The 23,782-nt window shown below is 42.6% G+C and overlaps 2 protein-coding genes across 10 annotated transcripts in view; both read right to left on the reverse strand.

Moving 5' to 3' along the window:
• Positions 1-23,782, reverse strand: part of NRG1 (neuregulin 1) — a 179,582-nt gene that overhangs the window by 78,381 nt on the left and 77,419 nt on the right. For 4 of the 9 annotated variants that reach the window (XM_085043800.1, XM_085043795.1, XM_085043796.1 and 1 more), the window contains exon 1: positions 22,191-22,818. The exons of the other annotated variants lie outside the window; for them this stretch is intronic. In XM_085043800.1, the coding sequence (XP_084899926.1) occupies positions 22,191-22,818 (628 nt within the window). Of the gene's footprint in view, positions 1-22,190; positions 22,819-23,782 lie in introns of those variants that run through there. 9 annotated transcript variants of the gene reach the window in all.
• Positions 23,272-23,590, reverse strand: LOC146424650 (uncharacterized). Its single transcript, XM_085043803.1, has one exon. It carries the CDS (start codon positions 23,433-23,435, stop codon positions 23,274-23,276), a length of 162 nt encoding a protein of 53 aa, XP_084899929.1. The 5' UTR covers positions 23,436-23,590; the 3' UTR covers positions 23,272-23,273.

Raw genomic sequence — 23,782 nt, forward strand, 5'->3', positions numbered from 1 at the left:
CACCAAGGCTGCTTCATTTCAATTGCAAATCTGGAATGTGGCAAGTTTTTAGAATGGGTGTGAGATTGCACATTTACATGTGATCTGGGTTAAAGCTGCTTTAAGACTGGTTCTATTATCCTGCTGACACATTCACTGGATTTGTGCTGGCATGGTAGAGAAGGGTGAAAGACTCCTTTTTGTGGGGTTCCCAGACTCCCCCATCACATTTATAATTGCACAACTCCCAGGCCAGCAATACCAGCGGTCTGTTGCCCCTCTGCACGAGGGATTCCTTGCTGACTCTGTCCCTGCCACGGAATACATGCATTGTTTTCTGGCACTGTGCTGCGTTGTACCAGTTAACTCCACATCACCACCAAGCAAGCCACACGGATGGAGGAAGTCGTTATATCCAATTAAGGTTTTGTGCTTTGCCGGAAGGCAAAGACTAGAGCTTTATCCTTGGCTCTGCTATGTGCTTCCACTGCATACAGCACTTCCACTTAGCAAGTGAGGACGTTCACAGACATGGCTACTAATCTCATTTCACTCATTCTTCTGACAGCTGGGGCTTGATCTTTGCAAAACATTGCGCCTTCTGAGCGCTGCTGGCAGGGACTGAATGGGTAAGAGAAAAGTCTCAATGCTCAAGCCCTGAGGCCATAAGGGAGAGGCTTTATGAGATGGTAGCACATTTGGAAGTGGTCACACCTGGTCCAATTTCTGTGGGGAGGAGCAGGAACACCTGCAGAGTTACAGAAGAGGTCGCACACAGGAGCTAAGTCAGTGGGATAGTTCTCTTTCGGCCACTACCTCACCCTTGAAGGTACCAACAGAGACTCCCAGCTGGGGTTCTCTGACTCAGCCATCTGATAATTTAGCCACAGCCATCTGAAAACTCGGCCAAAGAACCCATTTTGCAAATCGTATGTAAACAAGTGAGAGACACAAACTGTTTTCTGTGACTCATATTCTCTGAAAAGGCATTCTGTAAACAGTTTTTATGGCTACAAACTATTATAATCTGACAATTACAGCATACTACGTGGTGGGACACAAGTGTTCCACATTTTTGTCATTTGTCACACATTGCTATGGCTTGTGTCACACACTGGCAAAACTCTAAAGGTTGAGAAGTTTGGTTATGGTCTTGAGAGTGTGAGTGCATAGCAGGCAGTCTCTTCATGAGAGAAGATTTTGATAAACAGGAGAAGGATGCTGGTTAGTGGGAACAGAACAAACCAGCTACAAAACCAGCTATCCCACAGGTAGGGATGAATGATTCTACAAAAGGACATCTGAGTCATTGTGGATCACAAATGGTGGGAAAGAACAAAGCCACAGAAAAGGCACACCCCATGGCATGCTGCATCAGTAAGCCCCCCCACTGCAAGACTACAGTCTACTCTTTGAAGAAAGAGGATGTGGACAATCCAAGAAGAGTCCAGAGGCCAGCAATAATCACCCCAAACATGAGCATGAACATATGAACACATGAACATAAAGGAGTGAGTAACTTCAAGACTGGAAGTGCTGAGATAGGGCAACAGATACTGTATGACTTTAAGATGTAGATCTTAAGAGGCCTTCAACAGTGTAACAACTTAATTCTACTGCTGCCACAGATCATTGCAGACCAAAATATGTTATGAGATACATGCTGTTTGTATTTACCCTTTCAGAGTTCAAGTTCTAATGCAGTTCAGTATATGGGAGAGGCTAGCTCCACAGCATGCCTTGTAATTCCTTGTAATTTTAAAGGAAGGTTTTACAGTTTACTGCTCCACACTTCTTCTGGTAGAAGGATATTAATTAAAAGAACCTTGAGTCAACTGCCATCTGCAACCTTTAAACTCTTACGTTAAGAGTACTAGCACTAGACAATTGATCAAAAGGAGTTTAGTTTTTAGAGAATGTTTATAATGAAAGTTTTTAGCAAAAATTACCCGTCTGCTTGGGGCAGCTGATAAAACCATTTGGTTGGCTCAGATCTACTTTTCACACTCAGCACAAGAAGGGTTGTTATATTCCATGGACATGGCTTTCTGAGCAACACAGGACATGCAGCTCTAGAGATGGTAGAGGAATTAGTGTGGAGTGAAAAAGATCCTGATGCTGTGTTTGGCAAACGTTCTGTGTATGGATCATGGTGTGTTTGTGTGCCTGTACACGTGCATATGAGCAAATGAAATTTTGTGTAGGACTGAGTGGAAAGAAATATTCACAATTCATCAGCTTCGTGTTATTTTGGAGGATGCCGGATGTTTATTACTGGGAATATAATAGTAATTTCCTGTGGGAAAAAACTATTAGTGGAGCAATTCCAAAAAGTTTAAAAGACTATCCTATGTGTTTCTGAAACATTCTAGGGGTTTTTAAACATTTGTAACATCATGCAGATCTTCCATCAATAACATGTATGGGCCTGTTTATTTCTCATTCAGCCAAAGTGGAGACTTTGTAGAACAAGAAAAAGTAAAACAGAAGTCTGTCCTGAACGGCTTGCCACACAACAAAATGAAATTTTTTTGCTCTAGCTCAGCAAAAAAAGTTCTGTTAAAATCCAGATTCCTGAAGATGCCAAGATTTGAAGACTCTGTTCTCAATAAAAGGTTTTACAGTTCATCTTGCCAATCCCAACTGCTGAAAAGTAATGAAATTTGCATGAAAATTAAAATCTCACTTAAAATGACACACTAGGTTTTGGCCTCTGGATTTTTTGAGCTTTAGCTGCCCAGATTTTCAAACTTATTTTTGCAATCATCACAATTAGAAATTGTGAAGAAATAACATTGTAAAGGAATGAAGTACAGATGCTCATGTAGTATCTGAAATGAATAGGCTGATATTTATCAAGAAAGCTTTGAGTACTAATAACTTTGTGTCAGTATCTGGAGGAATATTACAGTCATGCTCCATTTCTTGTGTTTTAAGTGATACATTGGTGGAACATATTACTTTGGTACAACCAACTTCTAAGACAATTGTTTTGACTGTCCATGTTCCTGAACTGCTTTTTATTACAAAACAGGTATCTCTAAAGAACTGTTATCTTAATTAACATTTACAGATCTTTAGTCAATAGTCATTAGTAATTTTTGACAACAGCTGACCAATCAGTGCCACAATCCAAATGACAGCTGACACCATCTACACTGGTTGAATTCACAAAAACAGGAGCTTTTATTGACAATCTAGGTAAATAATGGCAGAACAGATGCTATGGGTAAAATGTGTTATTGCAGCAAGAGCCCTTATCACCTCCTTTCTGCAGGCAGAAAGACAGTGGAAAGCAAAGTTGGATTTCATTTTTGACAACAGCGAAATATTTATTGGGATGCGATAGACCAAAGCTAGAGCTGCAGAAGTTGTTTTTCCACTGGCAGTGCAACCTTTCTCTAATGCATGGGCAGATCTTCAGAGGGATTTAAATACCTAAATAAGGTGGTAGACACCTAAGGAGATTTGCTAGAAGAGTCGAACTCTATCCCTGGAGTAAAACACATCCATTCTTCCTTGCCTGCATCCATCTCAGACAGTTTTTACAAAGAAAAAGAAAGTGGAGAGCAAGCAATTACGTTATCCGTAATTCCTTCTGCATAAGGAAATTCCTACATCATCCGCTACCAGTGGGTCCCAGCAATTTGCCACAGAAGGAACATCAACAATAGCTGAGCATATCTCTTCCATTGCTTTAGATGTCAGCCTCACTGCCATTTCCCCTGTGCCTTTCACTGCTCCCTGGGAGGAAGGTGGAGGGTTGGCGTGGGTATTGCGTATGAATTTGTCCCAGGGGAGGGGATTTCACACCTGAGTATAGAGAGGGTAATTTGATCTACTCTCATGCATGAGTTGCCATGAGTCTGGAGTGTGAGCAATACGTGAACTAGCATAATTAAAGAAGGAGATAGCGATAATCCTGACCATGTCCACGTGGCTATTATATAATAGAGTAAAGTCTGTGCTGTGAGGGATTTTGCTCCTGCCCACTCATGTAAAGTCTGCCTTTATGCATTCATCATCTGGGGCAGGAGGGGCAGGTTCTGAGCTTGGAGATGCATCTGGTAGTGGGGAGGGAGGCCAGAGGAAGGAAGGACACAGTGGTCTTGGCAGAGAGCAGTTCTCACATTACACAGCATTAACTAAGAGCTGCCACACAAAATGAGCCAGCAGCTGCGATTTTGTTTTCGTATGGCTTTTGCGTACAATTACAGCCCAAAGCAGCAGGCACTACAGACTAAGCCATGCTGTTGCAGATATTCTGCTCTCCCTTCTCACGTGACCATAAGGAGCAGTCACAAACTTTGCCCTTAGCTGGGCACAAGACACATCCAGCCTGCTTGGAAAGTGGTTTGTTATTGGCCAGGCATTGGGGCTGGCACACACTGCTTCTGCTGAGGCCCAAACCTGCAGCCTTCTGCACTGCTGCTCTGGATTCCTCTGACCTTTAGTCCAAAGCAAAGCCAGGCCCTGTCACATCCATGATGCCAAAAGGGTGAACATGAAGAGATGCAGCCCTGAGAAAACAGATCCTTGTTGCCTATGTTGCCCAGAACAGTGTGCCTCTGAAAACAACACCCTTGTGCTTGTGCAGAGTGCTGATTAGTTCTGCCCCCCATTCAGCCCCCATGGCAGCACATATGTCATTTGTGATACCTACGTAGCTTGGTTGGTATAGAGTCTGGATGAGCCCTGCCCCAGGCAGCTACTACACAATAAAATACCCTTTTATGATAATCCAGGCCCTGACTGGATTACAGAACCCTTCCCTGTGGCTGCATGCTCCTGAGCTTGCAAGAGCTCTGTTAGCACCAGGAAGACCCTGCACTGCAGGAATGACATAGCAGGAGCTAGGCAGACAAATGCATTTTATGAGAAGCAATTACAGAGCTGAGTGTATCTGTGTGAGAGGAACTGAGTAAAACATTACTAGAAGAGGTCTGGTATAACTGTCATCCCTAAGATTGGCAACACACTGGAAAGGGGAGTGGGAGGCTATACGAGAATCCTCATTTACTAGAGAGCTCTCTATCTGTCTCTGGAGATTTATGAACCTGGTAGCTTGCTCACTGTTAATGTCCTATACTCCTGAGAAGCCCTTTTTGGTCAGAATAAATTATGGCCTCCCCCACCATGGCAAGAACAGATTGTTATATAGTTCTCCAAAAGGACCTAACTGCACCATGAAAGATGAAACAGCACAGCATTTCTTTTGACGCAAAAGTAAAACTAGTTATGCTCTGGGTCTATGGTCTTTCTGTTAGAGAAAAAAAGAGAAATGAATAATAGATGGTCCCCTGGAAATAATGTTCCACCAGCTCTTAGCTGGAATCAGGCAGTGCTAATATACTAGGAGCTTTCAAGATTATTCTATTTAGTCTCTGTAACAATATAGTAATTTTAGCCTAGTGAGAAGCCATTGCAACTCTCCCATTTCCCCTGTAAAGACCTTGAATTTCTAAGTGAAAGGAGTCTTAGTCATGTCCCAAGGCAATAGATAAAGAGCCTTTAGCTTCCCTGTCATTCTCTAAGTGTCAGATAACCAGGACATGATATAAAGCATTGCGATCAGGAAACAATATACCACTGAAATGCTTCAGGATGCAAGAGACCTCTTAAAAAAAAAACCAACCTTGGATACAGAAAGTAGATGAGAATAGTTGAGAGACAGTTAATCACAACTATCAGCGACAGCAATAAGACAATAAACCTTGTTTACTACATGTGTTTTTGGTTTTGGGTTGTCAAATTTCTCAGAAAGGGTGAGAAGACAGGCTCATAGCATCTAAGGCCACCACACACCACATGCTGAATTCATGTTTCTCAACTATCTTCCAGATAGAAGATAGTTCTATCTTCTACAGATTTAACACCTGTAGAAGTCCACACCAGCCTCAGAGATCATCCAACAAAGTAAATGAAAACAGGTGCTTGATTGTTCCAGTGTGTTTGGTAGAAGCTTAGCAGTCAGGCCTAAAATTGTAGCTTCATTAATCAGACATTAATTCACATGTGCACTCTATTGTAAGAGTAGCTATGAGAAAATTAGATATGTTTCCTCTGTAATGATCTTAACTCTTTTGACAGATCTGCCCCCTGCCATATCCACCAACCCACTGGAAAAGTGAAAAATAGCCTAGTGTGTTTGCTGTCTGCCCCAATCTGAATGTGAAACAGATGCATCACGTGGCAGAGCATCACTGGCTGCTGATAGTTTGTGAGTCAGAGCTCTTCATTGTTTGGTGTCTAAGAGGTGTGCAGCATTTTGCCTCGTGCCTTGTGGACTGCAGCACTGCACAAACTATGTAACCTTGCTCAGTAACAAGATGCTGAGAAGTCTCAGAGATGCTGTTTCCCTGCCTTACAGTTGACTTCTCCTCTTGAATTCACCAAAAAGTACTTGGGGTGCAGGATGGATATAAGTTGTGACCTGAGAAGGGGTAAAGGCAAGGAAAATATGTAAAAGAACTAGCTGATCCTGACCCAGAAATTTTAAGTGTGTTGGCGTAATCAGACTCTGAAGAGGGACTGGCACGTCCTCACAGCCTGTAGTCCAAAAGAACAACCAACCAAGTATACAGCCCTGTACTGGTACGTTAGCATCATCGTCACCTAAAAGGCAGCAGGTCATTTGCTTCTTCAGGCATCTCTAGGTGACTGTGTGAAACCACCATCTTGCCCTAGAAATGCCTGCTCTGGAAGATGAATTAGCAGCAAAGGGCTGCCACAAATGAGATGCTGTGTAGTGCAATGGGGGATGGGGATACTGGGAGCATGAGAGGCTTTGTGCAGCACTCTTTAGGGACTGGTCATGGAACAGCGTCACTGTCTTCTCTTGTGGCACCCCTTCAAATCAAACACTCACTCCAGCTCTGTGCAAATCTCCATTCTGACTGTGAGTAGACCAGTACCAGCCACAGCATTTCCAAGTGGGAGCCCACACTCTTCATAGAGTAACACTCATAAACTGAACTCTGTGGGCACTTTGAGATAAGACAGATGGAAAAGGCTTGTTCATTCCTTTGTATCAATCCTCAGAAAGAACCACAGCCTCACCTAGGCAGTGCACCGGCTTCATCTGGCTGGTAAGGTCAGCTTCCTCTCTGTGCAGTGGATCACTGGAGAAGAGCTTCACAAAGCAAAGACAAAGCAAAACTGGATCTCCTAACTCTAGAGCCATGAAATATTCCTTAACTTCTGCACCATCACTGATGTTGGAGCAGAGGCGTGCTGCCTTTTAGTTATCATGTTCTGTACCAAAACAGTTAGGATCCATCCTTTGCAGTGCACAAGGACACCGTAGAGGCTTTTGTCCCTGCAGTAGGCATCATGTGCTCTGCTCTGCTTCCAGTAATTTCCCTGCAGTTTAAAGCTAGATGCTTTCTAAAAGACATGTTTCATTTTCAAGTGGAATTTAAAGTGCTGTCACAGTGTCCTGTCCTAATCGTGAAGCAGCAGAGTAATTCGGACCATGGCTGAAAACACGTTTCAATCTTCTGTGCACAGCTCTGTAGCAGAGCTGAACTCAGATGTAAAGAGGATACAGATCCCTGGGTTATCCCAGCAACTGATCACATGCTGAGTTTGGTGTAAGGGATATCATCACATGCAAACCTTCATTTGACCTTTCTCCTCAAATACAAGTTTGGCAGTGACCCAATCCCATGCGTTTGTGCTCGCTACCAAGCTGTCTATCCGTAACAAACCCTATATTAACATTGGCATTTTCCACTCCGAAGCAACAGTATTAACCTATTTTGGAGCTGATTTCATGCAGGACAGCAGGAATAAAGCACATCTAATGTAATCAATCTTGCATTTCTAGCTGAGGCAGTGCTTAGGTTGCTTTTTGCTAACAGCAGCATCTATACAGACCTGGTATACATCCCTGCTGCAGAGAAAAGCAAACTGGCAGGAGAAGAAAGGATTGTTCCTGGCATCATTTCCCCACCTACACAGCAGAAGACAGAGCTGTTTCAAACCAAGCAATTATCCTCAATTTATTATATTAATGACAATAGTGAAGGGCAAAGCTAAGAAATCTTTCTGGACAGGACTGACAAGAAAGGAGGTGGTTTCTGCCAAAGAAATTTGCACTCAGGCCTATGAGTGTCCCATGGGTATTCAGAGAGTGCTTATGTCCCTTCTTCTGCCCAAAGCATCTGCCTTTTTGCCTGTTGAGATGGAGCTATGCTTGTGCTGTGTATCCATCGGACACCTGCAGCCTCCTCAGTCAGTGCTGTGGGATTGCCCTCCCTTCTGGCCACAGGGCTGGCAACCTGCCGGCACCACAGTAATGGGGCAGCAGGCCCTTCACAGCTCCTCTTTCTCCCCACAGCTTATCTATCTGGCAGTATGTGGGCTCCTTCCTCCTCCAACCAAAGCAGGAGAAGAAGGCATGTAAGCACTCTCATGGTGGCTATTGCCCAGGGAGAAATCCCCTGGCCAGTGTCACAGGAAGCGATGGTGTGAATGAAGGTGATCCCTGCAACCTTTCTTTGTGCACATCAAGGCAGCTAATTTTAACAGAGCTCCATGAGTGGCTGAGGAACTGAGGCCTAAACCCATGCTATACGGTGGACAGGCTGAAAAAATAGCCATTGGACCAGACAGTGCTCAATCAAATGATCATCTGATTTTGAGTATTTATGTACAAAAATTGACACTAACAAAGATTGGAAAGAAGCAATCCATCTCTATTAAAAACAAACAAATAAAAACCCCAAAACTAGAAACCAGTTACAAACACAAACAAATAGGCCCTGCTAGCTGAGGTTCAGCCAAAGGGTGAACAACTAGGCTACAACAGTCAAAGCTCTCAACTTTGGGAAATGTGAGCACCAGACCTTGGTTAACTGGTACTTTGTAAATTGTCAAAGAAGTGCAACATTGCTTTTTTTTTTTCTTCCCCCTGAAGGGAGACATTAGCTAACAGTCTATTACATTCAGTGGCAATGACAGAAAAACAGTCTGACTTGAAATGTCAGGATCTTATTTTGTTTATATTTATTTCATTCATTTTTAGCAATAAATGCCAGAAAGACATTTTAACAGTGAAGACATATTGTCTTCCTATGTATTTTAAGCAATATTTCTTTTCAGAAATTGAAAAAAAATTTCTCACAAAGAAAAGGATTCTGGAATGATTTTTACTTTGCTGTGTCTTTACACACACGTCTGTAAGTGCAAGTCTATACCTACCAGAATTTATTTGTGAAATTTCTACTCTTTCTTCTTGGATTTTCATTAGTACATACTACCACTTAAAGGGAGCACAGCTGCCTCTTGGGCTGTGGGACTTAATTCTAGGTTTTGCCAGAGGTTTCCTCTGCTGTACAGGGTAAATCACAGAGGCATGCAAGAGCGGCTGTTGACACTCAGAGACTATGAATTCATCCAAAGAAGGCAAAACATTTGTAAACTGTCACCTATAGTATTATTACTAACTCATGCTGCGTAAAATAGGACTGGTGAGTATATTTCCTCAGCTCTCTCCCAGGCTTGTAATGGATATGAATGTAGGTTGTTGTCAGAACATGTGTTGGGTGGTGCTAAATGGCAGATCAGTCCCTTATGATTCTCTCCATTTCATGCCATGCAAACTGGGCTCCTAGCTAATCCTGCAGCACCCTTTGCTAAAGCCAGTACTGATATTGCAGCTCACAGCACCAGCCCTGTGGCAATTGCATGCTAATAGGGCAAAAAAAGTCATCACTACACCTGCAGCAAAACCCTTCTGTACTGGGATGTCTGGATATTCCGACACATGCTGTCCTGACACTTTCAAAGGGGGAGGTGATGTGCCCCCCACAGCACAGCTTTGTGTAGTCCAGATTAGGAGTATCTCCCTTCATCTTTAAACCTGAGCAGCCTCCAAGCATTTCAGCAGTGTTCAGCATGCAGCTGCAAGGGCTGGCATGCACTGCAGTGACATTTCCATCACAGTCGCCATTTTCACATCAGACTGAAGCCCATTAGCTGCTAAACTGGCTACTTCCTGGCGCTCAGCTGAAGGAAGCACTTTGTTGGGAATATAATCAATCTTACCACAAAACTCTGGCTGGTGCTCTCTCAGGTGATTAAACAGTCACATGAGAGAAAAATGACACAATTCAAGGCTTGCTCTTAACTGAGCTAGGACATGAAAAATGAAAAGTGTCACTATAGTACTTAAACTCCCTTACATCACCACCCCCAAAAAGCAGCCATGAAATGCAGCCCCTCTGAAATGGACTATGCATAATTCAAAACATGAGCTGCCTTAAGGAGCAGAACTCTGGGTCCAAGTCTGCTGAGAATTACAAGCAGCACGAGCTCGAAGGCTTCTCAAGCAATGAAAAGGGCAGATCACTGACAGTGGGAGAAAATGAAGCACAGGAAAGACTGAGGTTGAGATCACACATGGGAAGTCACAATTTGACAACTTTAAAGCTCCGTTAACAAGGAACATCCCCAGACACTCTCATAGTTTTACAAATATCCCAAGATTTGTAGTCCTTTTGCTACATAGTCTTCTAATACTTTATGAATATTCATATGTATGGGATCTCCACAAGAATGTAATAAAATGCTTTTTAAATAAGCAGAATTTAAAGCAGATTGTTAGATTTCAAAGCATCATTCCAAGATTTCAAATGATCATCCCAACATTTCTTCTATTTTTACATTCAAGCTTGCAGAGGTCAAGCTGCATTTGGAATGGTAGAGAGCATTTTCAGTCCTAAATTCAGCACAAGGTAAAACAAAGGCCACTGTAGCTGAACTGCCCACTAGTTTTCAGTGAAAAATAGAGTCAGTGTGTAGGTAAAGGGCTGTTTCAAGCAATTGTTGTAGACATGAGAAATCTGCATTGCCCTGAAGTCACTAGAGGGAGAGATTTGAGTTTGCTAAAGCTTTTCACTTGATGAGATTGGGATATGAGACAGTCGCCTTAGAGTAGCAAGTTACTGTGGTACAATTGGTGACATTACTGTGGTTGATGGAGGTTAGTTAAACCCCAAAGGAAAAATTCCTGCAGTTTAACAGGTTTATCCTTAAAAGAACTGTCGTTAATTTCCAGCTTGGAAAATCTATTTTCAGCTCAGTCTTGCATGATGCAAATTTCCCTGCCAGATCTGAACACTCAAAATTTTCTCTTATGTGACCTGTCATTACACAGAAGTCCTGATCAAATTATTTGTCTGACTTTTCTCTATTGAATGATATTTTAAAGATTTCCTCTGAAGGGGCAGAATTTACATGACTTGAACAACATTTGCTAGTATTGCTTTTTGAACACTGTGCCTGAGTTTCTGCTAAGTCATCATTTTTGATCAATTATCAGGAAAAAATTGTCATTATGTCACAATTTGTAAAACAGAGTAATGCATGAAAAGTAAGATATTAATTAAATGTAAGTTAACATCAGACAGCAGCGCTGGTATACCCATTTGTTAAAAACGGATGTGTAATAGCATCCTGAAAGCATCAGTAACACCCCTGAGAAGACATTACAGATAACCTGCAAAATCAAAAGCAAAGCATAAACATGTACTATTCTGCAGCTTGGGGAACCTGCTAGATATGTTAGGGGCAAGTAAATTTAGAGACCAAATTCTTCTTTGAATCCTGTCATACTGACATGCAATACTGTCTGGGTCTCAGTCCTGTTCAGGAAGCATCACAATATTTTTCTGTCGTCTTTGTCTTCAGCCCCCTCCCTTGCCAGCTTCTGCCCAGCTAAGTGGCTTTTGGGAACCGATACTTCCTCTGATTCACAGCTAGTAAATATGCTTTTGGGCTTGTGGCAGTTATCTGAATACGCTTACAGAACATGTCTTTTTAATCCTTCCTCCAAATTTGGAGTAGGAAAAGCTGCACACATTAAACAACCTATTAGCAACAATTAGGCAAATTACAGGGTTGCTTGAGAAGCAAGTTATATGGGAGGCCTCCATTAATCTCTATAGCACAGCAAATTCAAATGCTTGGAGACAGCAAACAACAGTAAGGTTGCTAGCCATGTTCCTAAACACTCACATGTTCAAATCCTGTTTTGATGGCTTTACTGGACAGATGCCATTTTATAAACCAAAAGGAGAACTTTAAGGTACCTTTCTGTTAACTGATTTTGAAGTGAAAGACTGTGCCACAATGCATTCATTGGCCTTTTCATCCAGAAACACAGTCTTTCTTTGCTCACAAAGAGAATGCATACACAGTTGTATGACCCAAAAATTATGCAACTGAAGGAATTTGCAAAAATTGTTAATGATGACATTCAGAATCTATTAAAACTATTACTACATCAACACCTCCAAAAAGAAGGTTGGGCTGACTAACCTCCATAAGGCAACTGCAGGAGTGCACTGAGGGGTTTTGAACAAAGTGATGGGAGGGAATTCAGTAACAGAGAGACACTTCATGGTGTCTGCAGCACAGGCAGAATGACTCCAGCCCTTGGGGTGGCTAGAGAAAGCAGGGTGTGAAAGGCACTTCCTTGGACCTCTCCACCAGTGAAGAGCACGTACTCAGCATGGCCAGATGGCAAGATGATCTGACCTACGGAGGATCCCTTAGAAATGCATGATGGGCAGAGTGAATGACTGCGTTCCTAGTTCAGATCCTCAGCAAGGGGAAAACCTGCTTTGGGATCTGCTGCAAGTCCTAGACTGCAAATCCCTGTGCCACTGTTGAACAGATTCTTCCTGCTTTTTTCCAGTCAAGAAAATATCAGATCTTCCCTGCTCTCCTGTGCTTGACAAGTATAATCAATTCTTTGCAGTTTCCTGACCCTTTCCTGGCTACTTAATTATGCTCTTCTCTTGCAAGTAGGAGCTCAAGCCTGTCCAACACATTGAGTCACTGATACTGTACCAACACAGCAGGAAGCCTTTTGCCTTGATCCTGTATACTCCTTAATTCTTTAAAACACGACAACATGCTCGCTGGTTCATTGCCTGACCAATTCAGACCAGATACATAAATGATCATTCTTCCATTCCCCTATACTTGTCCTTCTCATCCTGATACACCTAATTTCCCTTGCTGAGGCATTATTATTGTCACACTGCTAACTGTCCTGCTGAGCACACCCACAGCCCAAGAAAGGCTATCTTGAAAATATAACAATCCCAGATATCTTGACATTATTATCCATTGTGACTTTCTTGGTATGATTATGCCACATTATTCTCATGTCCTGTTACGATAAAAGACGCTCAGGCACAATGAAACCCTATCAGGCTAAGTCCATTCAGGAAATCCACTGTAGGATCCTCTTATCCCAGTAAACCATGCACTAGGATTGTTTCCACTTTTGGAAGGAAGAACCAAATGTTGGAGGAGTTGAGATAATAAACAGAATGAAGGGCAAACTGATGCAATGGTCCTTGGGCCAGCAGTGGGAGAAGAGTCACCGGGGCATGGAGTGAGAAATATTTGAAACCATGAGCAGAAGTGCATAGGGGAACCCTGCACAGCTGAAATCTCTGAGTTGACCTCCTGTTCACCCAAGAAGCCTTGCCGAAGCCATCCTTCATCCAGAGCAGAACAGAACCAGATGGGGAATGGGGCAGCTGAAACTCCGCCTAAAATGCACACAGTATTGCCAAGGTTGGGCAGTATTTGTCTTTTCTTCCCTGGACTGGCCCTTAGGATTATTGTTCCACCCCAGTGAGCAGCAGTATGCAACCCTGGAGGTTAAAGAGGCAGGTTGGTGAGGCCCTTGCATGTGTGAGCAAGGGTCTTCTGCTCTGGCTGGACGTTATTACTGATTTACTGCTTAAAATATTAAACAGTCACTGATGCTACTTTATGCATCTTGAATACTGCTTAACAGTGATCAAGGCAATGAGGAGGTTTTATTGTCCTTTGCTGGCATTTTGGATTAGTCCATGTCCACCATCAAAATTATGGCTTTTATTTGGAAAATAAAAAAGAGTGTGACAAGGGATGAAATAATTTAAGGACTGAAAACAACTTCCTCTATGGGGAGAATTGTGGAATTCAGCCTACCTGCCCTGTCAAAAAGGCTTATCCAAAGGAGATCTGATTACAGTGTATATGCACCTTTGTGAGTGGGAAATACACAGCATGGAAGAACTTTTTAATCTAAGAGAGAAAGGTGTAAATGAACAAGTGGCCTAAATACAAACACATCTTTTTGAAGTCAAAGTAGGTGGTTTTATTTAAAAGAGATGCTAGAAAAAGGGAAAAGGCAGACAATGTCTTCCTCTCAGGCTTCCCACCACAACTGGAAGAAACCTTAGTCAGTATGATACTGTGCTGTGTAGGTCACAGAACAGAGCATTCCAGTGCTCTTCTGGGTCTTACAGGGCTACAGACTTTGGAACCTTTATACCAGTGAAAATTCAGGCCATTTAATTCAAGCTGAAACACTAAATCAATTATCCAGATTAATTTAGTATAGGAAAAAGCCCAAGTTTCTCTTTTTGAGATGCTGTTCCAGCAGTCTTACACTAGCTTCCAGTTATCACCTTAGAAGTCATCTTTTATGAGCTAGAGACATTTCTTTTCTTTTTTCTTTCTTTTTTTTTTGCATAAGAGAAAGGCTCTTGAATGAGCTTGATACTCTTTTCTTCTACTTTGATCTGTCTAATCACATGAATTAATTGACTGTTAAAAATTGTAAAATTCAAATATTTTTCAGGAATTCCATAGAAATACTGAACTATCTCACAAATCATGCTTAAGATCATAGCTTCATATACTCCCCCCAGTGCCATGTGACTGACTACCAACCCAGTATTGATTTCCTTTCATCTCAAAAACTGAGACGATATTCATTGCCAAAATAAAAAGCTGTCTGAGTTATGAGAATGCACTGCCAGCAAGTTCCAGGATGAAGCAGAGATATAAAAAAGTGGGGGAGGGGGTAGTGAAAGCATATGTGAAAAAGCTGAATATACTCTTGCGAGAAGATATACGTTGAAATAGGGCTTTTGTAGCAAAACAATACAGGAGCAAACGTAACAGATGGATGCCACAATACCACCGATCTTGTCCAGAGCTGAACGGACCTTGTCTCTGGTTTAGCTTAGGGAAGCCTTGAGTGGTGGCCAGCCATGTCCCACTGGATTTGTCTCTTCCTCAGCTAAAAACTCTCCTTTTGTCTCAGTGACTAAGACTCTACTGTGGATGGGGAAGAAGGATGAGACAGGTCAGGGTGTAAATAAGCAGACTTCACATTACCTCAAAATAATGCATTTCTCCCTTGCTGCTCTCTAACTGCCAAACAATGGTCATGCTCCAGCTCTTGAATTTAATGTGTACCTCCTACTGTGTCTGGTACTTCACACAATGTTTTAAAGCGAAAGATCAAGATGTGATTCACAGTGCTCACTCTCCAGGAAGCTGGTCTCCTTGCAGTATAAACTGTAAAGGTAGCCAGTGTGCCTAATATAAAACAGTCCACAAAAGACAGGGCCTGCTACTCTCCGTGGTTTGCCGGGGGAAAAAGAGGGCAGAAGCCTTTGGCTGAAGATACTTTAAACCCACCTATCCATCTCCACAGTTACACATCATGATTCAGCCTTTGATTTCATGTGGCTTGAACATGACCTGAAGCACAGAGACTCCTGTGCTTCATTGCTTAACTTAATACTATGCTACAAAAACTCAGCTTTGAGTCCAGACAGATATGAATCCCTGAAAGAATATAATTCTCTTCCCTTAGTCAGGCAAAGCCTGTTCTCCTAACCCCAGCCCATCCTATGTGAATCAGGCATTTTCCTTTCAAAATTCTTTTATCACCTGTCACAGCGTTTTTTAGGGCTGTCTCCCCTTTCCTGAGATAGTGCAGTCTCTGCCCAGGTACTGTCTGCAGCAGATTGGCATCACATGTGCTCTCCCTGAACCAGCTGCCTCATTGCATTGCTATTGATTCTGAGTTGGATTTCTGCAGCAAATCTATTGCATTTCCATTAGCAAGACTGCAAATGATGAAAATGCTCATTTATATAATTCCAGCTCTGCACCACAATTAACCTGCTACTTAGCCTCCAGCAAGCCAAATTGTGCTTTCTCATCTGATGCAGTGAAAGTTCCTAAAGGTTTCTCTGTAACCAGAAGTTAGGCACAGCAAATCTGAGGTAGGCTGCTGTGTGCTTTATTTGCAGTGCATTAACAAGAAATAAAACTGTATAATCAGTGTAAAAAATACAAGAGTTATGGAATGAGGGTAATTTCAGTTCTCTGCAGTGGAAATCCAAACCCTGATTTTTGTAATTACATTAATTATTAATCAGTTTTGCTTAGAAACTTTAGATGCAGAACAGTTGCAGATGTCATTCTTTACAAAAAAATAATGTCCAAAGACTTTGTATACCTGTTGTATTCTCTATACTCACATATGCATCTGTATATAAATGAGGAGGGAGAACATGCAAAAGGCTCCATGTAGCACAAATACATGACTTATTCTCAGGGAGGTTTTCAAAGAAAAATAAATCTGTAAAAAATAAATAGAAGTGCAGACTACTGTTTTGTACTGAGAAATTCAGATTGTTATCAAGAAAAAACACTCCAGGAAATAGTACTTTTTCTCCACCATGTTCTGCACATGATGCATGGTGCATGAAAGGAAAACCACACCCATGAGGAAAATTTGAAAGCCATGACTTTGGGGTGCTTGTCCAAAAGAAAGAAACAATTAGTACAATTAGAAAGGACCAATTAGTACAGTTTGCTGCATGTTATATAGAAGAATTGTTTCCATGCAATCAATGAATGCTAAAAAATGGGGTGGTATAGATACAGAAAGAAACAAAACAATAAATTTGTCCGAACAAACTGTGCTTGCTGAGGACATTTTAAAGACAGTGTGAACTAACCAGACTGGGGAGGGGAAGTCTCAGTTCTTGCTTTAGAAGGCTTAATGGACCTGAACTCCCTAAAAATTGCTGCATCTTATGCATCTCACCCCGTCAGTCCCCATGAGTGTTCCTGTCACAAGTATATCCATTTAGGAGCCCTCACGACCTTTGGAACCGCATAGAAATACAGACTAGCTGGCTCAGTACAGTGGCATTTGCTTTATTGCTGCTTGTTAATGGAGGCCCAGTTGTGTCTCCTGGGCCTACTGAGATCAGCATCTCTTTACTATGCTCCTGAGTTAGGCTCAAAACTTGTCTTGGTATCTTAACCATGATTAATTGAAACCTCCCTATGACAAGATGTTGTTAACTCACAGGACGCATAAAAGAAAAGTCATGGCTTTCAAAATGAGTCCTCATATTGTGTAGTAGATATTTAACTTAGAAACAGAATTGTAAGGGCAGGCTCCCTGTAGACTCAAGGGGAAAGAGAGTTACTCCTGTTTGAGTCACTGTGGGAATTACCTGGGGGGAACTCTCTCCCTTTATGTTGTATATGCAGCTGAAGGCTACCTAGCTTCCTAATGTAGGCACTTAAATCAGGTATCTGAAGCTAATAAAGTCTAATACTGTGTCAGAAATGGACCAGCCTCTGCCTCAAGGGGCTCTCTTCCTGCATCTTCAAGCTTTGGGGAAAAAACAATCTCTGTTGTGGCACTGCCCTGCAGAGCAACAGTGAGCACAGACTAGGCTGATACAGAGCTTGTGCTGTGTCATCTGCTCTGCCCTCCTGAGAATACAGTCCCCTGTGGCTCTCTGAGACATCCCTGATCTCAACACCTGCACAGGTTGCCAGGCATGGACTCAACCCTATGGTGTTGTGATGGGGATTTGAAATATGGAGCATGGGTCAGAATCAGAGTCTTTCAAGAAAAAGAACAAACATTGCAGGAAGCTGCTATGAACAAACCCACTCTCTTTAAACTGAAGCCTTCAGTTAGAGGGCTGCAGCACCAATAAGTGAAGGGAGAGGCTCCCTCTAGCCTGCCATTAAACTAAAGCACAGACCTTCCCAAATCACTGTGAATAGGAGAAATGATATCAAATGCAGAGCTGACAAAGAACAAGCAGAAATGAAAGAGACAGGGAAAAAATTGTAAGGAATATTTATGGTATGATACCAAAACTAGGTACAGTACAATTTTCATTCCATTTTCCCCATCTCTACCTCTAAAAAGACATACGAAATTTAGCCATTGTGCCTCAATTCAAGACTAGTCTCCCTACTTTTATTATACTATTTATCAATATTCCCTTCCATTTGGCTTAACTTTTGCATTTTAATAATATTTTCCCTTTGCTGAAAGAGAAAGGAAAGGTGAATGTTTTAAAGCATTCCCATATTTAGGGACTTTGTCAATCTGGGAGGGGAACTTGTCAAATTTGGAGGAGAGCTGAGACTATTTCCCATGTAAACAACTAGGTCTCAGGGGCAATCCTTTAACCTTTTTCCACTGAGTATAAGAAAGCGGCATCCTTTGCTAATACTGATCCAGCACACCTGAAATGGGAGCAGAAATCAGAAAATGAGAAGGGAGTTGTCCCAGTCAGAGGCGGCTGACAGTAATGCAGAGCCCTTTCTCCACTTTGCCACATTACCTAGGTGAAGGCCAGCACAAATGAGATAGGAAGGAGTCCTGCCCACTTCCCAAGTGACATGCACAGGTCTGGCGCTGTAGGGAGATGAAGACATGCCTGTTGAGCATCTGCTGGCCACCAGCATGGCATAATGTGTGTAGCTGGCCCATTAGTGCATGGTACCTGAGCCGGCCAGGGAAGCCGAAAGTGACCTGGATGCAGGGGCTGTATGGATGTGCCACTGGGCATGGGCATTGTCTGGATCCTGCTCTCTGACGGGCCTTTTGCTCTGCTCTCAGGGAAACCCACTCCAGAAAAATCATGCTGTGGTCTGTCTCCTGCCCTGCCTCTTGTGGGCTCCATGGCACTTCACCAAGTCACGAGAGCTGTGCTCCCAAAGCCAAGGGCTGCTTGGATACCTCTGCACTGGGGCAGAACCAAAACACAGGAGCGCTGCACTATTTTGGTAGAGCTGGCACCCTGGAAAGGCAAGCCCCACATGGACCTTTCTGGGTGTTTTGTGGGCAAGTCTGCTTAAATTGAAAGAGGCGGCTGTAGGAGGACCTTTAAAGAGAGAAACGGTTGGTTTGCAGATGTATAACAGCTATTCTTACAGAAACACAGTTTTTTCAGTACTACAGAGCTGAATCTCTAACCAGCCTGACTAAGAGTGGAATTGTATTTAAAGATGATAGTGTTCGAAGAAGTGAAATTTAGCTCCTGAACTGAGTTAGCATTATTACAATGTTCATGTGTTCTCAGAGGGAGGGAGCTTGTAGGTTAGTGTGTATTATTATATCCTGCTTGTAATAATATCTTCTCTGGTGTAATTATGCTAAGATTGACAAGCTCCCTAAATATGGGAATGCTTTAAAACATTTACCTTTCCTTTCTCTTTCAGTAAAGGAAAAGTATTAAAATACAAAAGGTAAGCTAAATGGAAAGAAATATTTTTGTATTGATAAAGGGCAAAGTACAACAAAAGGAGCAAGACCAGTCTTGAATCTAATACACCAGACACAATTACCAGGATTGTCTCTCTTCTGCTTTCTCTTGCAGGCTCCAGGAGAAAGAAGAATCAATTAGCTCTCTGCAGACTATGACCTTGAAGGATACAGCTTTAAGGGGAATATGCTGAGTAAGACAGGAAAGAGAGGAGAAGAGGAAAGGATTTGGAAACTCATGGAAGGGAGAGGTTCAGAAACAGTACATCATGCACAGAATATGAAATGTGCATTTCTTTTTTATTTCTGCACTGGAAAAAATATTTTCAGCACATAAAGGACTTTCTGGGAACATGTTACCTCACTGCCTGAAAAAAAAAAAGGACATTGAAAGGCAAAAGAAGGGACAATCCAATTTGCAGATGCTACTTTTCAAGCCATGTCACTGAGAATTTTATAGCTGTCAAAGGCATTAAAAAAAAAAAGTTAGCACTGATGCAATCTGTCAACCTCTCCAACAAATCTTGCTCTACATAAAACACAATGATGTGTTTGAAATGCAGCTGTTTCAAAAACCCCAAGACAGTGCTTTAAAAGCTGTCCAAAAAAGTTCTTTTCATGCCTCTTGGAATCCTGAGGCAGACCTTCTGCAGTGTACTTTTCCAGCTAGATTTTCTTTGCAGAGAATCACAGATGCTTGCCATAGTCAGAATTATGTGCCACAGTTAGAATAAATTCTGCCTACAAAACATTCTCCCTCAGAGCAACCCAAACTTGACCTGCTACCAGTTCTCCCTCTCCTTTCAGTCTATAGCTATGGAAGTCTACAATACCTTAAAACACATTTATCTAAAAAAAATTAAGGCAAAATTAAAAAAACTCAAAAACAATCCAACCCCCAAAAACTCACACATACACGAAACCCCCAAATAAAAAAAAAACCCCAAAACCAAACCTCTCAACCCAATCTGGACCACCATTTATTTCCTAGATGTGAGCAGATCTGAATGCAGATAATGGCTTTTTGTCAGTGACAGCTCCAAAGAATCTCTTCTGTGCCCCTCTCCCCCTCCCCTTCCTTTACTTCAGAGATGAAGTTAGCATGTTAAAGATAAAGGTTTGCCTCATATGTGGAAATTCAAGAAGGATTCTTGAGGCAATTTTAAATGAATAGTGGTCTCTGGTCCCTTTATGAAGTAAAGTATGTTAAAAAGTCATATATTTAATGTCAGAATATTTGAACTACAAAAAAAAATTATGCATCAACAATATTTTTAATAAAAGCTCACTTAGTATAGTTCTATTTAATTGCAAAGGTGGTTAATTCAAGTAATACCATAGACAAAGCCCCCTGTCATTTAATGGTACAGCAGTATTTCTCTATTAGACTGTTTCCATCTGAAAAATGACTTTTAATCTGAAGGATGGTTGTCACCCATTAGCTAAGCAAAAAGCAGCAGGGTTTCTACAGGAATACTTAGAACTTTCTTTCACTGATTCTAGAACTGCTGTTCAAGATGACTCTCGGCTGAAAGGACCTCCTCTGAAATTACTCATTATGCTCATTTTCACTGGCAAGGTGGTTGGCCTAAAATGTTAGATCTAATCGAAATGCAACATATCTATACTAAATCCAGTCCCAGTGGGGCTAAACTTAGAAGTGAACTTCTGGTGACTTCAGAGCTCCACGGTGAGGTCCAGTATGTGCCATCTTCAATGTGGCCAAACTGCAGCATTATAGGGAAGGCATGACAGAGAATAAATGAAATGGGGTCCTGCAAGGACATTGGTGAGGAATGCAATTTTTCACTCTGGTCACTGCAGATTTCCAGAGGAAACCTCAGCCTTGTGCTCTCAGCAGAACAGTGTGCTGCCGTCTCTTTTACTAGAGTTGCACAGCTTTACACAGCTCAGGAATTGCTGGCTCAGTTTGCTTAAAATTTGGTGGGTTAAAATCATGAATGTCAAAGAAATGACACTTCAGCAATGCAGTATTTTGATGCTTTATGACCACTACTGATAAAAGAATACAGATACCTTTTTTATTGTTTGTTTTTATGATGAGGAAAGACTAATTTTGAAATTGACTCTTAATATATCGGCAAGAATGCTTTCCTGAAATGCCCCACAAAAGGCAGTAAGACAATATAAAAGAAACAGGTTAAACAAGAATCAGCTCCTAAAGATGGGGAAAGACACAGAGAAATGTGTGCTTTGCTTTTAAGAGAAAGGGGAAGATCATAAGCTAGATACTAAATTAATAGTTCCCAGTTTCTAATTGCTTCAAATCTGTGGTCGCTTTTTCTCACTGTTCTGAGAGTTTCATGAGGATGATAGGGATATTTGCCAGCCACAGACTTCAGGAAGGATGTACCAGAAGTGCTCTGCAGGCAAGGCAAAGAACACATGTGGAAGATCCAGCACAGGACACAAAGTCAATTTATAAGAAAAATACACCATGTGGAATAGCTATCAGATAAGCCCTGAAAGTAAATCACATACTTCCCTACAAGTGGATGCAGAGAAAAGGGTGGTACTAGTCCTTTACAGACATGCCAAATGAAGTCCTGCACACCTCAGAACTAAGTTCAGAGGACTCTAGAGGCTCTTCTCAGAAGAGTAACCCATGCTATACCTGTCTTAGCATGCTTAAGCTTTGCAAGCCAGCCACAGGCCCTCCTTATAGACATTCCCAGCAGAGTTAAGTGCCCTTTTCTTTTTTCCTTTTATTTTTTCTTTTTGTTTCTGCATTTTTTTTCTTTTTTTTCCCTGTGAAAGGAGAAAAACCAAAAAACACATAGCTTTTACTTACAAAGTTTTGGAGTAGTTTGGAGATTGGTTTCTGTAGCTTGTGCCTGAGACGCAGTGGTAGGCTCCAGGGCGGGCGGTGACAGCGAAGGTGTGGCAGAGGACAACAACCCGACATCTAGGATGCGGTTATATAGAGAAGGCTGGAGGAACGGTTTGGAGGGTACAAGTGAGCTGTCACTTCGCACTGTCACTTCAGCCTTGCTCTTGGGGCTAGGTACGAGGAAGGGTGAGGCGTACACCTCCGAAGGCACCCAGGCAGACAGAGCTGTAGGATCCACAGCGCTCTTTGGGTCTTGTCCTATCCTCCCAGGGTCAAGGTGGGTAGGAGAGTCATACTCAAAAATCTTGTCCACAAAGACCCACTTGAGGCCAGCAATGCAGAGGCAAAGGCTAAGCAGGCAAGCCAAGATAGGGGCGATGCAGATCTTTTCAGAGTTGAGGCAGCCCTTCAGTCGCTCTGCCTCTAGGCACGCACAGCAGGTTGCAGCAAGGCCTGCTATCCCCTGGACCCTCCTGTCCTGTCTTTGGGTTCCCGGCATGTCCTCCTCATCTGGGAGCCCGCTGAGGGACGCATCAGGGCTCAGCTGAGCTGAGGGGCTTGGGAAAGTGTCGGCAGCTACTTCAGACATGTTTAAGCATCAGCTCTCAAACAGCTCACCTCCAAAAGGCCTTAACTCTATCACAGTCCATTACTGGGAGACACAGACAAAAAGAGATGGTAGTAATATTCACAGTGCTCTGCAAAAATCACAGAGTGGGAGTCAATAAAAGGTCGAAGCTCAGCAACATCATCCAGACTGGGAGAGGAGTAATGCACAGGAAAAATTAGATCCCCCCGGTCCCTCTGCCCCCAAGCCCTCTGTCACTGTCTTTGCTTCTCTGAAGTGAGAATAGCTTTGCAATTACTGAGTTCCTGTTTGCTAGACACTTTTATAATTCCTTAAACGCCTCTCAAGCAATTCCAGCTCTTCTGCAGGGGGGAAGAAACATTCCCCCAAAAGCAAGCACAACAAAACAAAACAAAACAGGGGAAAGGAGGGTGATGAGATAAAGAAAACCACAAACACTGAACAAACTGACCGGATTAAGTAAACCAGTAGCCCAGAGCGAAAGGCAAGACTCTCACCTTGAGCATCTGAGGCTGGTATCTGCTTAGACGAGGAAAACAATTGTCATGCGGTAGAAGGAGCAAAAGCAAAATCTCTAACAACAGCGGCAGCGGCAGAAGTGACAGTAGCAGCAGCATCCTGTCGTGTTACAGCGGCGGCTGAAAGAGGCTGAATCATTACAGAGCAGCAGGTGCTCTCTGTCTGAGCATCACTGCAAACAATATCATTACAGAGAGGTTTGAAAGGAAGAGCGATGCCAAGACGGTGGTAACTCCCTTTATCTCCCCTCCCTCTTTGTCCTCCTTGAGCGCTCATTCACTTTCCTCCGTTCCCCCCCGCCCCGCTCCCCCAGCCCCCTCGCAGCCTGTTTCCCTGATGTACAGACTCGCTCCTTCCTCCCCTACCCCACCCCCCGCACTCTGCAGGGCTGCTCTGAGTGAAATCAGTACACCCAGCAACGCAGGACTGTCAGTGACTTCCTATT

The sequence above is a fragment of the Lichenostomus cassidix genome, chromosome Z (genome assembly GCF_008360975.1).
Source record: "Lichenostomus cassidix isolate B80296 chromosome Z, HeHo_3.0, whole genome shotgun sequence".
NCBI classification, from domain to species: domain Eukaryota; kingdom Metazoa; phylum Chordata; class Aves; order Passeriformes; family Meliphagidae; genus Lichenostomus; species Lichenostomus cassidix.